Source organism: Hypanus sabinus, chromosome 4, assembly GCF_030144855.1.
Source record: "Hypanus sabinus isolate sHypSab1 chromosome 4, sHypSab1.hap1, whole genome shotgun sequence".
NCBI lineage: Eukaryota > Metazoa > Chordata > Chondrichthyes > Myliobatiformes > Dasyatidae > Hypanus > Hypanus sabinus.
The window spans coordinates 30,503,013-30,518,374 of NC_082709.1; the positions used below are offsets into that span (position 1 = coordinate 30,503,013).

At 35.1% G+C, this 15,362-nt stretch overlaps 1 protein-coding gene across 1 annotated transcript in view; it reads right to left on the reverse strand.

The window, feature by feature from the left end:
- Positions 1-15,362, reverse strand: part of ttn.1 (titin, tandem duplicate 1) — a 324,448-nt gene that overhangs the window by 131,179 nt on the left and 177,907 nt on the right. Inside the window, 9 exon segments of the mRNA XM_059968782.1 lie at positions 742-1,242; positions 1,558-1,629; positions 6,112-6,195; positions 6,825-6,947; positions 8,769-8,837; positions 9,628-9,696; positions 12,637-12,705; positions 13,592-13,660; positions 14,501-14,569. Of these exon segments, the coding sequence (XP_059824765.1) occupies positions 742-1,242; positions 1,558-1,629; positions 6,112-6,195; positions 6,825-6,947; positions 8,769-8,837; positions 9,628-9,696; positions 12,637-12,705; positions 13,592-13,660; positions 14,501-14,569 (1,125 nt within the window).

The window sequence follows — 15,362 nt, forward strand, 5'->3', positions numbered from 1 at the left end:
ATATTCACTAAAACAAATGAGCATGTTTAATGCTCAGTTATTAACAATGTTCCAGAAGTAACTATGGTCTTTTGGAACATTATTAATGAAGGCAATTTGAATAGCCATTTCTTTATTTTATTGGATGAATTTAATAAGCAATATTTGAGGGTTAATTATTTTTATCATTTAAATTTGCACATATAGATACATATAGGAACAATAATCAAAATAATGGTAAAGATGTAACAATAAACATTGGGCCCATTAGAAGTCATCCAGAATTATTACAGTAATGTTGAATCTGATCTCAGTTGGGCAAGAAATAAAAATCTTTCTGTACAGTCTTACTTCTTATGTAGTCTTTGTGATTAATCTCCAACAAGGCCTATCATAGTCAAGATTTATATCAAGATTTAGCTGGTAGTATATCTTTAATGAGAGAGACTCTTCACCTAGTAACCAGCGATAATGAAGGAATTTCCATTTAGATAAGATGGGATTTATGAAGTAGTCCAAAAATTTTTGTTCTCAAAAATCAAAAGCATCAAAACAAATCTCAATAACATGATGCAAAGCAAGACAAGAAAGAAGAGATCCAGTGTAACTAGAAAACATTTGAAATGAAGTTGTTAACACTGGATATAAAACGTTATAACAAGTAAGGAAGGGGCTTGTAAAGAACCTTCATAATCATTTTCACTGATTGTGAGATTCAGCAGCTACTTTTAAACAGAATCTTCCAATAAATTAATTTTATACCTTTCTGTGTAGTAACTTGCATCTTTATTGGAGGTGTAACTTCAACGATGTTTTCTTGTGCAATCTTCTTATCAGTATCAGTAATTTTGCTGGGTAAAATTTTCTTGTCAATTTTAACAACTTCTTCCCGTAAAATATTCAGAGTGGGCTCAACACCTTCATCATATAAAATTATCTCGTCGGCTTCAACAGCTTCCTGTAAAAGCTTCTCATCCGTTTCAAATATTTCTTCAGCTAAAATCTTTTCCATCTGAACAGTTTCCTTAGGTAAAATCAACTCATAGGTTTCTGCACTTTCCTCATATAAAATGGATTCATCAACTGTGACAGTTTCTTCAGCTAAAACGTTCTCATCAGTATCAACAACCTCCTTGGCTAAAATGGTGCCATCAACCTGATCAGTTCTTTCATATGGAATCTCCTCATCAAACTCAATAATCTCCTCATCATAAATCATTTTTTCAGTTTCCATAGTCTCTTCAGGTATAGTCTTCTTGAAAGCTTCAGAGAGTTTGAAGAAAAAAGTTTCATAATTTTAGTTCAAAGTTTAAAAATATAGACAAAAGTATGAAACAAACAAACCTTACCACATAGAATGAAGTGACACTTTTACAAAAATGGACATAAAAATTACAAAACTGCCACAAAACAAGAAGACATTAAAAAATCAAGAAACATAGAAGATCATGATGAAAAAGGTTACAGCACTAGAAACAGAAGACTCTGGTTACTGGATGACATCTATGGCACATTGAGATTATCATCAGTAATACACATGGTAAGATTATGCAGTTGAAGAAATTGTTGGTTTAGTACCTTTTACTGTAATAACTTTGGTTTCTGCAAAGGTGATTGGAGCAACTTTTTCAGGCATTGGTTTTCTGGCAACTTCAGACACTTTAAAGACATTATTAGAATTGTTGTAAGCTTCATTTAAACATATTTTAACAGCAAAATATATTAGTAAAATACATATAATCTTAAGGAATTTTACAGGATTTACAAATCAGGCCTTTGGCTCAACAGCTTTTTTCTGATGCTTATACACAAAAAGCCTCTTCCTTCCTTAACTTATCTAATTCCATCAGTATATCTATTAATTTCTTTCTCCCTTAAATACTTAAATAGCTATCTATAGCTTACTCATTTTCTTTTCTTTTCAAATGTCCTTCCCAATAAAACCCTTAGTTCTATTTTGTTCCTCCTAATTCTCTTTTGAAAAGTTGATACCTCCTTTTGTAGTGGAATTATGCCCTGTATTCCAAAGGAGAGTCTATCAAAGTTTTTATGTAGTTTAACAATACCTATCAATTCTTCAATATGATTCCATTGAAATAAAAAATGCACTTGTTTGCAAAAGAATACTTTTTTATTTGCATGATTCCTTCAGTTGTTTATAGCCTATGCTTGGGAAATGACCCCATAAACTCTCAAACTCCACCTCTTCTAATTACTTTCAAAAGCTGATTTTACAACCTTCTGTTTGCTTAAAACTATTGTTTATCGGTCACCATCTATTATCAAATGTAGCTAAGTCTTATTTTACTAATGTCTGTTAATGCTCAAGCCTATAATTCAAATTTTGCACATATATTACAATGCACAAAGATGTTTTTCAACACATAACACTAAAACAGTAATCGACAGGGTAAGACATAACGCACATAATTGCAAGTATTACAGATAACATCAAACCTATAACCCAGCATAGCACTGGTACCACTAAAAGAAATAAAAGAATATTGACCAAAAGTGTGAAGATGCTGGGTAGATCATTAAAAGATTACTCTCCACAAGAAGTAAGTTGTTCTCCTTATTTGAATTATTTCTCAATCCAAATTCTGTCAGAAATATGAAGTAAAAATTTCTCCAGGTTAATAGTTAATCTAATTCATACCAGGCTATGTTGATAGAATAAAATATTTGTAATTTGATGTCCAATTGAAAAATTTGCAGATATTGAATATCTTGAATTATGTTACAGAACACGAGGCAAAATTTCAATCTCCACTGCTTGTGCTACAATAGATTGCTCATTTAATTGTTTCTCAAAACTTGATTCCACTGAAGTCAATGGAACTGAATTTCACAATTGAAATACATGTCACACCTGGAAAAATTTCTACCCCATTTCATTCTCAACCCCACAATCAGAAAATATCACAAAATGACAAATATACAAAACAAACAAAAAGCACAATATATAAAAAAGCTGTCTGTATATATAAAAGCTGCTTTTCAACTGTTGTTAAATCTCACATTAAGTAAAATCAGGACATGAAGGGATACAGGGAGGGGGAGGCAAGAGATTGGGACAAGAGGAAAAATGGATCAGCGATAATGAAATAGCGGAGCACACTCATGCTTATGCTTCATTACATACAATCTTTTGTAGCTCCTACTATCATTATCATCTTATATTGTTTTTGTATCTTTTCCTGTTATTGCCAGTATCTGCCAATTTTGTTTTTCTTTGCTTCTTCTTTTATATTTATGTTATTTTTATGTCCTTTAGAAACCTGTTCCTGGCTTTTTACTGGCAGGTACAACTCTTGCTGCTAAGTGACATTAACCAAATTTGTATGACATTACACTCAGACCCTGCTTAACATTGAGGATGTGTTCTTCGGAAATGGAATGCAATGTAAATCAGCACTATGTGGGGTCATTATAATATTATGTAGATAGACTTGTATGCCTGATTTAAAAAATCAAACCCGAAATAGTTACATGCTGACTTCAGTTCTTTGCAGGAATGGGACCCACTCTCGGGGTTCTATAACTGGCTGTTGTTCAGCACGCGGAGGGTTCAGTCTGAGAGTCCAGCTCGAATTCCGAAGTCTAAGAACCTGGGGCTCTGGAGGCGGGCGGATCGATGATCAGTGTCATGGCAGGAGAGCCACATGTCGTCAGGGGAGTCAGGATATCTGCTGTGGGCCCAAAGACCCGAGATCTTTGCGATCTTCGGACACAGAGCTTTGAAAAAGCAATGTACCAGACTTTTAACATCGTAAACCAGTAAGTTGTTTGTCTTCCCGCTCACTGGTGAAAAATGGAGACACCTTCTACTCCCTTATTAGGGAGAGAGAATCTGTGGTATGTCATATGCCGGATGAAATGCAAAGTTTTTAGGGTAATTGCACGTCTGTGTCTTTGCTAATGATTTGCTCACGCTGTGTGCTTGGTGGTGGTACTGATGCTTGCTTTTTTTTGCCGGTGGGGGAAGGATGGATTGTTGCTCGGTGCTGCTTACTCGCAGGAGGGAGGGGAGTCATGGGGGGGTACTTTGGGGTTTTTATGTTTATCTGCCGTTCATTCTTTGGGGCACTTCTCTGTTTTCATGGATGTTTGCAAAGAAAAAGCACTTCAGGATGTATATGTTATACATTTCTCTGACATTAAGTTGGACCTTTGAATGTATGATATATTATTTTATGTATACACAGTAATGCATGGAATAACAAACAGGCAAAAGGCCTAACCTTTACATGAGAGAAGCAGCAACATATTTGCAGCAGCAGTGGAGGAAGCGGGTGGTGGTTACATCTTAGAGGAGGGACCAAGCAGTGGGTCCTCCTCTAACTTTGGCTTCTTCCTGAAGTAGGAGTCAAGATTTGACTGCCTTTACTTAAGCTTCCTCTCATGAAGCAGTTCTCAGTAACAGGAAATCATGTCAAGAACACCTCTTCTTGCTTCACTCCCAATCAAGGTCATTATTGATGAACTGGTCCATGACTTGTGTGATCGTGGTGATACTAGTGCTGAGGAATTTAGAGGTGAGGTTTCTTGCTGGTGTTTCTTCTTCTCTGCCCATGTCCTCAGTTTCACCCAGGATGAGTTGCTCTGCCAATTCTCAAGTCCTTTTGTTATTAAGGCTCTCACCATGAAAATTCAGTAACTCTTCAACACTGTCATCATTAACATCCTCTAATCCCGCTTCACTGGCCAGTTCAATGACGTTTTGGATGACTGGATCCGCTTGAAATCTAAGACTTTGTTGCATCCTTCTGGCCATAGCTTCTTCACACTCTGTTCATGAAGTTTTAAGTTACTTCATCCCAGGCTGCTTTGAAATTTTTATTATGTTGTACTTTTTCCAAAGTTGCCAGATGGATCCTCTACAAGTTGCTTGAATGTGCAGTGAAGGTAGCTGGCTTTAACATTGGTTATTATGCCTTGATTGATTGGTTGGAGTAATAAAGTGGTGTTGAGTGGAAGGTAAACCACTTTTATAGGAACCTTATCTGCATTTTTTATAATTGTTTTGATCGTTGATGTAGCCAATTTCAAAAAGGAGCCAACATCAACCTGATGCTCACCAGCTTTCAAACACCATATCACATACAGTTTTACATCCATGCTAATGCTTTTCCTAGACATCTTAGATGTACTACCCTCACTGGAAGTTGCAGGCCAATTTCCAGATGTTATAGGTGAAAAAATGTTCAGCAATTTGCAACTGTTTATTTTGCTAGTTAAGGCAAATATTCAAATTTGATGGAAATTTATACAGCTAGTCACTTGATTGCATTAATTGAACCCTAACTGGATTTTCATTTCAGGCTAGAGCAGGAAACGTTTTCAGCCTATTGATTGGAGATTATAAAATAAATCTCAAAAGAAAAAGAAGAAAATTCTCCTTTGGAGAATCCAACTTCACCCACCCTACACAAATGCCTATAGATTAAAAAAATGACCTGCTATTCTGTTACTGTTGCATTATTATGATAGTTAATATAATGGGGTTGTTGGGCAAATGCAGGGATGCATTTTTCAAATATTTAAACACTAAGCTGTCTTTTGGAGAGATATATACCAAGTCAGTATAAACTAGATTGAAAAGCGAAGTACTCTATATGCTGGCAGCTGGAAATAAAAGCAAGAGTATAGTCAGGAAGTCAGGCATCATGCAGATGCTGTCTTACCTGGTAAATATTTTCAGCAATGTCTGGCTTTCATTTGAGGTTTGCATAACTGTAAGATCTTACTTTTGTATATTTCATTATTAAAATTATTAGTGATTAATAGCAACATGATTATGGATTAACTCAATTCTTTATAAATATTTGTTAGTTAGGGCTTCTTATATTCAAATGTATTTCTTGTGCTCAAATTAACTAGAAGTTATAAATTTACTCCAATATCAAAGTAATGTCATCAAAAATAGACTCTGAAAAAATGGTGAAAGCAGCCATTATATTGTTTGAGACAAGTGTAATAACAAGTATTAAGACAACAAAGGAAATAATATTTGCACAACATTACTGACATATAAACAAAAGTATTCTTACAAACCAGCCAAGCACTGGTAGAGTTCAAAGAGAAAGAAGAGTGTTTATATTAGCACATTTGTGTGCTAGTAATCTGTACCTTTTCTATCCTCTTCTTGAATGGACACAACTGCTTTTGAAACAGTGATAAGTCCAGGTTCGGCCTTCTTGACAACTTCAGGTTCTTCAAATTTTATTTTAAATGAATTTTCACATTGAGAATTCAGTAAGAAAAATAGAAGCAGTCACACAAAGAACAGACAACAGAATAAACAAACAGAGGAGAAAAAAGAAAATGCTTAGTACGACCTGAAAAGTTGACTTTGAGTTATGAGGGAGCATGACAAACATTTATATTCAGTGGTGTTTTTAAAATTTGAAAAAAAAACTATGAGCTTGCTTTTTTAATTTACCAAAATTTGGAAACCTTAAAAAGCAAACCTGAAGGGTTAAATAATTAGAACTTCCTTTCACTTCAGGAACCTTACAGCAAATTTAAAATAGACTCAATAAAATGGTTAGAAAATCAAACAAAATTGGAACAATGTTAACCCATTCATTATAATAATTGTATCTTGGTGCAGAACTACCATTTATTATCTCTAAGATATTAATCTAATTCAGAATTAACAATATATTTATTGATAATAATTTTGAAACTTTTAAGGTCATTGTTAAGTGAACATATAGCAGTGTTGGAATCAAATTATGAATGTAACAAATGGTGTACAATTGGTGTTGAATAACCCAACATAAGTTTTGTGTGTTTCCTGTCATTCACTTTGCCCCCACTTTGTTGGTGTGTAGTTTTACCTTTTTCTGGTGCAGGTTTCTCATCTTTTCTTGGAATAGAAACTGGCTTAACTTCTTCAGCAACTGTTTTGTTGGGAATATCAGCAATGTCAAAAGAAATATTTTATTTTAAAATTTAAACTACTAAAATATATGCAATATTTAGCAAAATAAAAATTCAATCTGGACACTTCATAACATACTTAATACGTCATAGAGACTGACTTTTATTAACTCAATTAAGAAACTAAGCTTAATAGCAAAGAATAAGCACATCACGATTTTTTTTACTAAAACTACATTGCCTCCAAGTTAACCTGGTGCAAAGTAATCTAGTGTGTGAGAATATTTTGGAAATTATACCAATTCTAATATATTCAAAAGTCACGTGTTAGCTTCTACTTCATCCCTTAAGAGGTTCTATTTTATTGGATGATTGACAAAAAGAAAAAAAGGCATTTATTTTGAGAATTAAGATATCTCATCAAATGAAAATGTAGTCATTCTGTTTAGCAGGACTGTTGCAGGTTCATCTTGTAATTCATGAAACTTAAATTTACATTTTTTGCACTAAACATTAATAACATAGTAGTTATTTATTTATTTGGTATCAACTTCACATCGCACAAATGAATCACAACCAGAGATCCAGCACAGCTTTGCAAGTGAGTCTCCACAATTCTTCTAGCTTCATGAATTAATTATTATCCTATAAATTTGTTTTTTATGAAGTGATAAATTTGTACTTTTGTCTATTGTTATTTTCTGTTAATCCATTATACATATTTTATGAAGGAGGAAAATATTTCACAAGGTTAAAATAACTTAAAAAGTTTTAGTTGGAGGTCATGATTACTATTTCTATTAATAAAAATCTCCTCACACAAGCTCTGAATGAGAGTAAACTCTAGAAACCACTTGGTTGAACTAACAGTCTTCAAAATAGTACTACCCACTCCTTTTCAGCAGGATCGAGGTGGAGAGGGTCAGCAGCTTCAAGTTCCTCGGCATTATCATTTCAGAGGATCTGTCCTCAGTCCAGCATGTAAGTGCCTTTACACAGAAGTCACTGAAGCACCCCTACTTTCTTAGAAGATTTGGCATGTCATCTAAAACTATGGCAAACTACTGAGGATGCATGGTGGAAAGTATATTCACTGGATACTTCATGGCTGGGTATGGAGACACCAATGCCCTTGAATAGAAAATCCTACAAAAAGTAGTGGATACAAGCCCAGTCCATCACCACTAAAGTCCCATTGAGCACATCTACAAGAAAGCAGCATCCACCATCAGGGACCCCACCAACCAAGCTATGCTCTCTTCTTGGTGCTGTCATCAGGAAGGAGGTACAGGAACCTCAGAACCCACACCACGAGGTTCAGGAACTGTTATTACCCCTCAACCATCAAATGCACTCATCCAAACACTGAACTGTTCCCGCAACCTCTAGACTCACCTTCAAGGACTCTTCATCTCACGTACTCATTATTTATTGTTTATTGATTATTATTATTTTGTCTGTTTTTTTTTACTTTTTGTATTTCCAGTTTAGTTTTTTTGTGTGCTTTTTCATTGATTCTATTGTGTTTCTTTCTATTTACTGTGAATGCACACAAGAAAATGAACCTCAGAGTAGTATATAGTGACATATACAGTTAAGTACTTTAGTAATAAATTTACTTTTATCTTATTTGTGTTTTATACTGATAGTTACTAACAGATCATGTCCTGAAATTATTTAAGACTTGGTCATTGACAACAATGACCAAACTGAGAGAATTTCATTTGTTTATCATTGTTAGCAAAACTAATAGTTGGCTCTTAACCTTTATTTCACTACAGAATCTACAACCTATCTGAAGATGTGTTAGGTCCTCGACTGTACAACTGATTTTATAACAAAAATAACCAATAGTCATAAAATATTAACACAAGCACTTAAAATTAGAAAAAACTACATACCTTTTTCTGGAATAACCTCTTTCTTTGGTTTCAATAGTTCGGGAGCTGGCTTCTTAGGAACTTCTGGTACTTTAAGAAATAAAATTTTAAGATTAAATACAACACTGTAACCAAATGTAAAATATAACAAGTTAAAACAGCACAAGCACATGTGACAGAGAAATTAGGCTTCCAACATTAACATAGTGGATGAAAACTTGGTTAACCACTGGTAAGCAGAACATGGATTATTACTTTGCAAATAGTTTATACAGCTCTTAAAACAGAAGAAAACATGGTAATACTTAGCAAGTCAGGCAACATCTGTGAATAGAGAAAAAGATGAACTTTCATCAAGATCAATGAAATGAAATTGCACCAATTCTGATGGTTCATCAGCCTGACCCATCAAAATGTTTTTGTTATTTCTACGAATGCTGCTAGAACTGCTGAGATTTGCAGTTATTTCACAGATGCAACAGATTCTGTAGATGCTGAAAATCTTGAGCACAAACACAAAATGCTGGAGGAACTCAGCAAATCAGGCAGCAAAAACAGTCGACATTTCGGGTCAAGACTCTTAATCAGGGCAAAAACAGAAGTGAGCCGAAGCCAGAATAAGAAGGTGGGTCACGGGGAATGAGTACAAGCTGGCATGTGATATGTGAGACCAGGTGAGGGGATTGGTAGGTGGGTGGGGTGGGTATTCAAGTAACAATGACAGTTACTTCCCTGTTGAATCTCCAGTCATAAAAATTGGTTACATCCTTCATTATGCATAGTGTTTACAACAACAGAATAGAATAAAGAATTAAAAAGTATACAGGCACTTATTTCACACAAATTTTTTTTTCAGTTAAATCCACAAAAACATAGCTACCTTTTTCTGGAGCGATCTCCTTCTTTGGTTTCAATAGTTCTGGAGCTGGCTTCTTAGGAACTTCAGGCACTTTGAGAAATGTCACAATTTTATGATTAAATACAACTGTCATAATCAAAAGTACCAAAGTAACAAGCTAAAATAGCACAAATATATGTGACAGAGATCATTAATAATTTCTCTTCTACTACAAGTACACTGGAGGAGAACAGGCTTGCAGAATAGTTTACATTAGTTATATGTGCTCATTCAGCACTTGATATGCAACAGGTTACATTGGTCTGAAACTGGAAAAAGATAGGAATACTCAGCATGTCAGGCAGCATCTCTGAAGAGAGAAAGAGTTGATCGTGCAGTTCAATAACTTTTCATCAAGACCAATAAACTGAACTTTTATGACTTCTGATGCAAGTTCATCAACCTGAAGCAATAACACTATTTCTCACCCCATAAATGCTGCTGGATTTGCATAAAATTTGTAGCATTTTCTGAATTAATTTCACTTTTCAAGCACTTGCAGCTTTTTTTTTTGCTTTCAATTCATTTTCATTTTCACTTATTGGCTTCAGGTTTTGGAAGAGCCCAGTAACGTGTGTGACAAGAGCAACTTAAGACAAGTAAGAAGTGGAAAGGAAAGTGCTGACAGAGATAGCTGGTATTTAGGACATTTTCTCAGGAGGTAGCAGGTATAAGGAAAGACAGAGTCTAATAGGAAAACTTGCTTCGAGTAAATGAAAGCAACATGGGAAAAATAATAATGATCTGTAAAGAGGTTTTGTATGTGAGTTCTGTTGTATTACATAAGTTACTTTCACTGCTCATTTTATTTATGTGCTTAAGGATAATATCTATTCACCTCAGTTTAACACTTCGATTCAGTTGTTTCAGAATTTCACTCATATCACAGCTGTAGTCCTCAAACACGCAACTCACAACTTTGAATATATTGCCATCTAATAATTATGACAGCTGCAATGCTGAAACATATTTTTACTTCACCACATTCTTCTTTCTTGCAAGAATTAGAACTATAAGCACAGATGTCAGAATTAAATGCAGGAGAGAAAGCACGCTTACAAATTTTAACCTCCATGGAAAAGACAAGGGAAAAGGAATCACAGCAGATACAGCCACTTCTCCATTCTCCATCCAGCAATTTCTTCATACCTGCTCTTGCTTCTATATTCATTTCAGCACCCCAGAACTGCAATATTTCCAGCCAGAAATGGAAGAGTAAGATGGCATAGTGATGAAGGGGCATTGTGAGTGAATTTCACATGCATCTCCAAAAGTAATACAAGGTGTCAGAAGGCAGCTGGCATTTAGCTGAATTGACTCCAGATTTCCTTGGAGAACAAACTGAAGTAGCTCTTTCCTTGGAAAGATTAATGGCAGACTGCATCATCTCAACATAAAAAGTGTCAGTCTGCACTGTCCTGCAGAACAGTTTGTTTTGAAGAGGATATGGCAAGGTCCAGGACATGATGGCTCTGCTTCCCTTTCTTCATAACAAGAATAACTCTGACACGATGATAATGTTGTTGGAGGATGAGGCATTCAACAATGAGTCTTGATACCTACTCAAATGAGTACTGCAAGCCTATCTAGAGCAGTTTAGGCAGTATAGGTTTTGCTTCATGTTCTGTTGCATGCCCTTTGTGGCAGGAAGACTCAAACTTAATCCTTACTTTATACCTACGCACAGGATATAGAGTAAAGAGCTGTTTCAAATGATGTCTTGAATGAACAATCCTCCTCACCCATAGACACCACTTGCCTTGTTATGATAAAGAATAGGGGTAGTGAAGAAGGGGCTAAATTATTGTTGCAAAATTAAGGAATTTTGACAACTGCAGGGATAAAAGGCATTCACTTAACCATAGGGATACACCGACTCAACACCAATGGAGTTCATTAATTCCAGTTCATTTAATTGGCTGAGGGTCATAAGTAATGCAAAGGAAACTATGTACAAGTGGGAGAGTTATAAACATGAGCACCTGTTAATAGTTAACAATGACTAAGTGGAACAATTTTCAGAAGTTCTCTTTTGCCAACAAATCAAGTTCAAGCTCAAATTTAATTGTCATTCAACAATGAATACCCATGAACATTGCCAAATGAAAGTGTTACTCTGGGGCCAAGGTGCAAGCACACTACCAACAACCAAATACAGCACAAGGCACATATAAGATAGCAGTAAAATAAAGAATATAGTCCAAGCCCTTGAGTCCATGAATGTTGCAGATGTCTGCAGTCGGACACTATATGGTTGCATTCTACTGGGCGAACACTGGGGGTAGCACTGACTCCAGCATGGATGCCGCACCACACCGCCACTGGCACATCGACTCTGATATGTCCAACTCTCCTGGGTATCCATAAACAGGCTTCACCGTGGTTTGAGGCCTAGTCCTGGCTACAACCAAGGTCATGCTAATTCACCGCAGTCTTCCAATAAATCAGTGAATTGGACGAGCAGCATCCCACATTAACAATGTCCAACAGGGTCTTGCGATCACAAGAAAAATGACTAATATGATCACTCTTTGTTAAACTGCTCACTCTCTGCTCCCCTGAAGGCTCTCTGATGTAAGCAGCAGCACGACCAACAAGTCCAGCTCCTTCAGTTTTCTCATCAATGAGCAACTTGTTGATGGTACTTAAAATTCTTAATGTCCATCAGGGTCTTGTGATTGTAAAAATAATAAGCTTAAAAAAGACAATAACACCTTTGGTTGACCCCGTTGGAGTCATGCGAACAAGCACACTGCCAGCATACTGGAAATCTTATAATCATCCAATGGAATAATCCTGACTCCTACCGAGTCTCCAGCCATCAGAAAAGTTGGTTATACCCTTCATTATGCATAGAATTTACGACAACAAGAAAAACACATAAATATATCAAGATAGACAAAGATGTAGAATAGAATTAATAATGAAAAAGTTGTGCTGTATTTATTTCACACAAATAAGTTTAGCATTTATATCAACAAAAGTATTTACCTTTTTCTGGAGTGACCTCCTTCTTTGGTTTCAATGGTTCAGGAGCTGGTTTCTTAGGAACTTCGGGCACTGCAAGAAATGTCACAATTTTATGATGAAATACAACTGTTATAACCAAAGGTACCAAAGTATCAAGGAAATATTGCACAAATATATGTGACAGAGTAATAAGATAACTGATAATTTCTCTTCTTCTACAAAAGCAGTGGAGGAGAAATTGACAAACCACTGAGAACAGGTTTGCATTTGTTCTCTGAGGAAATCTGTAATCTCCTCAGCTGGAAGTCTATTGCAGCTTATGCCTAAACTGTGTCTAATATGAAGAGTCTGTACAAGAACACTAGAAGAGGCTAAGGTATATGGAAAATAAACACTAATATAATGTACAGAAGTAACTGAACTATTTTTATCAGAACATTTTGGTATATGTGCTTCCAGTTGGGTTCATCTTCCTAATGACAGACTTGACTGTCAAAAGCCAAGGAAAATGGGGCTTTAACAAATGGAGTCTACAGAGGACATTACTTAGATCACTTTTTACACGATCACTTCCTTTTCCATTGTTTTACTCCGCTTCTTGTTTCACTAATCCACACTTCTGCTTTTTTGATTTCCATCCAGTAGGTGGCAGACAAGAACAGATCCATCCTGATATAAAAGTTACTGCCGAATATTATCAAGAATGATCAACGAAGTAATTTTCCTAAGTTCGCCCATAAATCATAATTAGCAAATGGAATAATCTATTTAGGTTCCCACTGAAACTCCAGTTACCATAAAGATTGGTTACACCCTTCATTGTGCAGAGTTTACAACAATAGGAATAACACATAGATATTTCAGACTAGACAAGAACATAGAATAGAATTAATAATTAAAATAATAACAAAGTTATTATTTACAGGTACTTATTTAAACAAGTATATTTAGCATTTAAATCAACAAAAGTATCTACCTTTTTCTGGAGTGACCTCCTTCTTTGGTTTCAATGGTTCAGGAACTGGCTTCTTAGGAACTTCAGGCACTTCAAGAAATATCATAATTTTATGATTAAATACAATTATCATAGCCAAAAATACCAAAATAACAAAAATATACATGACAGAGCAATGAGATAATATAATTTCTCATCTACTGCAAATGTAGTGGAGGTGAAATTGACCAACCACTAAGAACAAGTTTGCATTTGTTCTCTGAGGAAATTTGTAATCTCCTCAGCTGGAAGTCTGTTGCTGCCAATGCCTATGTTGTGTCCAATATGAAAGACTGTGCAAGAACACTAGAAGAAGCTAAGATATATGGGAAAAAGCAGTAATATAATGTACAGAGGTAAATAAATTATTTTCGTCAAAACATATTTCAGTATATGTGCTTCCAGCTGGGATTCATCTTTCTTTTGACTGACCTGACAGTCGAAAGCCAAGGAAAATGGGGTTTTGACAAATGGGTTCTACAGAGGACATTACTTAGATCACTTTTTACACGATCACTTCCTTTTCAATTGTGTTACTCCGCTTCTTGTTTCACTAATCCACACTTCTGCTTTTTTATTTCCATCCAGTAGATGGCAGACAAGGACCGATCCATTGTGATAAAAAAAACACTGTCGAATAAGCACCTACTATTTGTCAGGAATGATCAACTGAAGTCACTCACTTTCTTAAATACATTAATAAATTATAACTAGCAAATGGAATAATCCTGACATTTATTTTCCCACTGAAACTCCAGCTATCTTAAAGATTGGTTATCAAACTAGTATATCAAACTAGACAAGAACATAGAAAAGAATGAATAATACAAACTGATTAGGTACTTACTTCACACAAATATATTTAACATTTAAATTCACAGAAGTATCTACCTTTTTCTGGAGCGACCTCCTTCTTTGGTTTCAATGGTTCAGGAACTGGCTTCTTAGCAACTTCAGGTTCTTCAAGAAATATCACAATTTTTTGATCAAATTAAATGATCATAACCAAATTTACCAAAACAACAAGCATAAATAGCATGAATCTATCTAAGAAAGTAATGAAGAAACTGATTATTTTTCTTCTACTACAAATACAGTGGAAGAGAAATTGACTAACCACTGAGATCAGGTTTGTATTTGTTCTCTGAGGAAATCTGTAATCTCCTCAGCTAGATATTTGCTGCCTTCCAATGCCTATGCTGTGTCTAATATGAAAGGTTTGTGCAAGAACACTAGAAGAGGCTAAGCTCTATGGAAAATAAGTACTAAAATAATATACAAAGGTAACTGAATTATTTTTATCGAAACATATTTTAGTGTATGTGCTTCCAGATGGGTTTTATCTTTATCTTTCTAATGGTAGACTTGACAGTCCAAAGTGAAGGAAAAGGGAGCTTTGACAAATGGTTTCAACAGAAGATATTATTTAGATCACTTTTTTACATTATTGTTTCCTTTTCCTTTTGTGTTACTCTGTGTCTTGTTTCACTTATTCATACTTCCACTTTTTGATTTTCACCCAGTAGTTTGCAGACAAGGGCAGATCCATCATGATAACACAGTTATCGTAGGATAAGCATCTAGTATTTGTCAAGAATGATAAAATGAAGTGATTTTTTTTAAAGTTTAGCAATAAATTTTATAACCAGCCAATGGAATTATCCTGACATTTCTGTCCCCACTGAAAATCCAGCTATCTTAAAGATTGGTTGCACTCTTGATTGTGTATAGAGTTTATAACAGGAATAACACA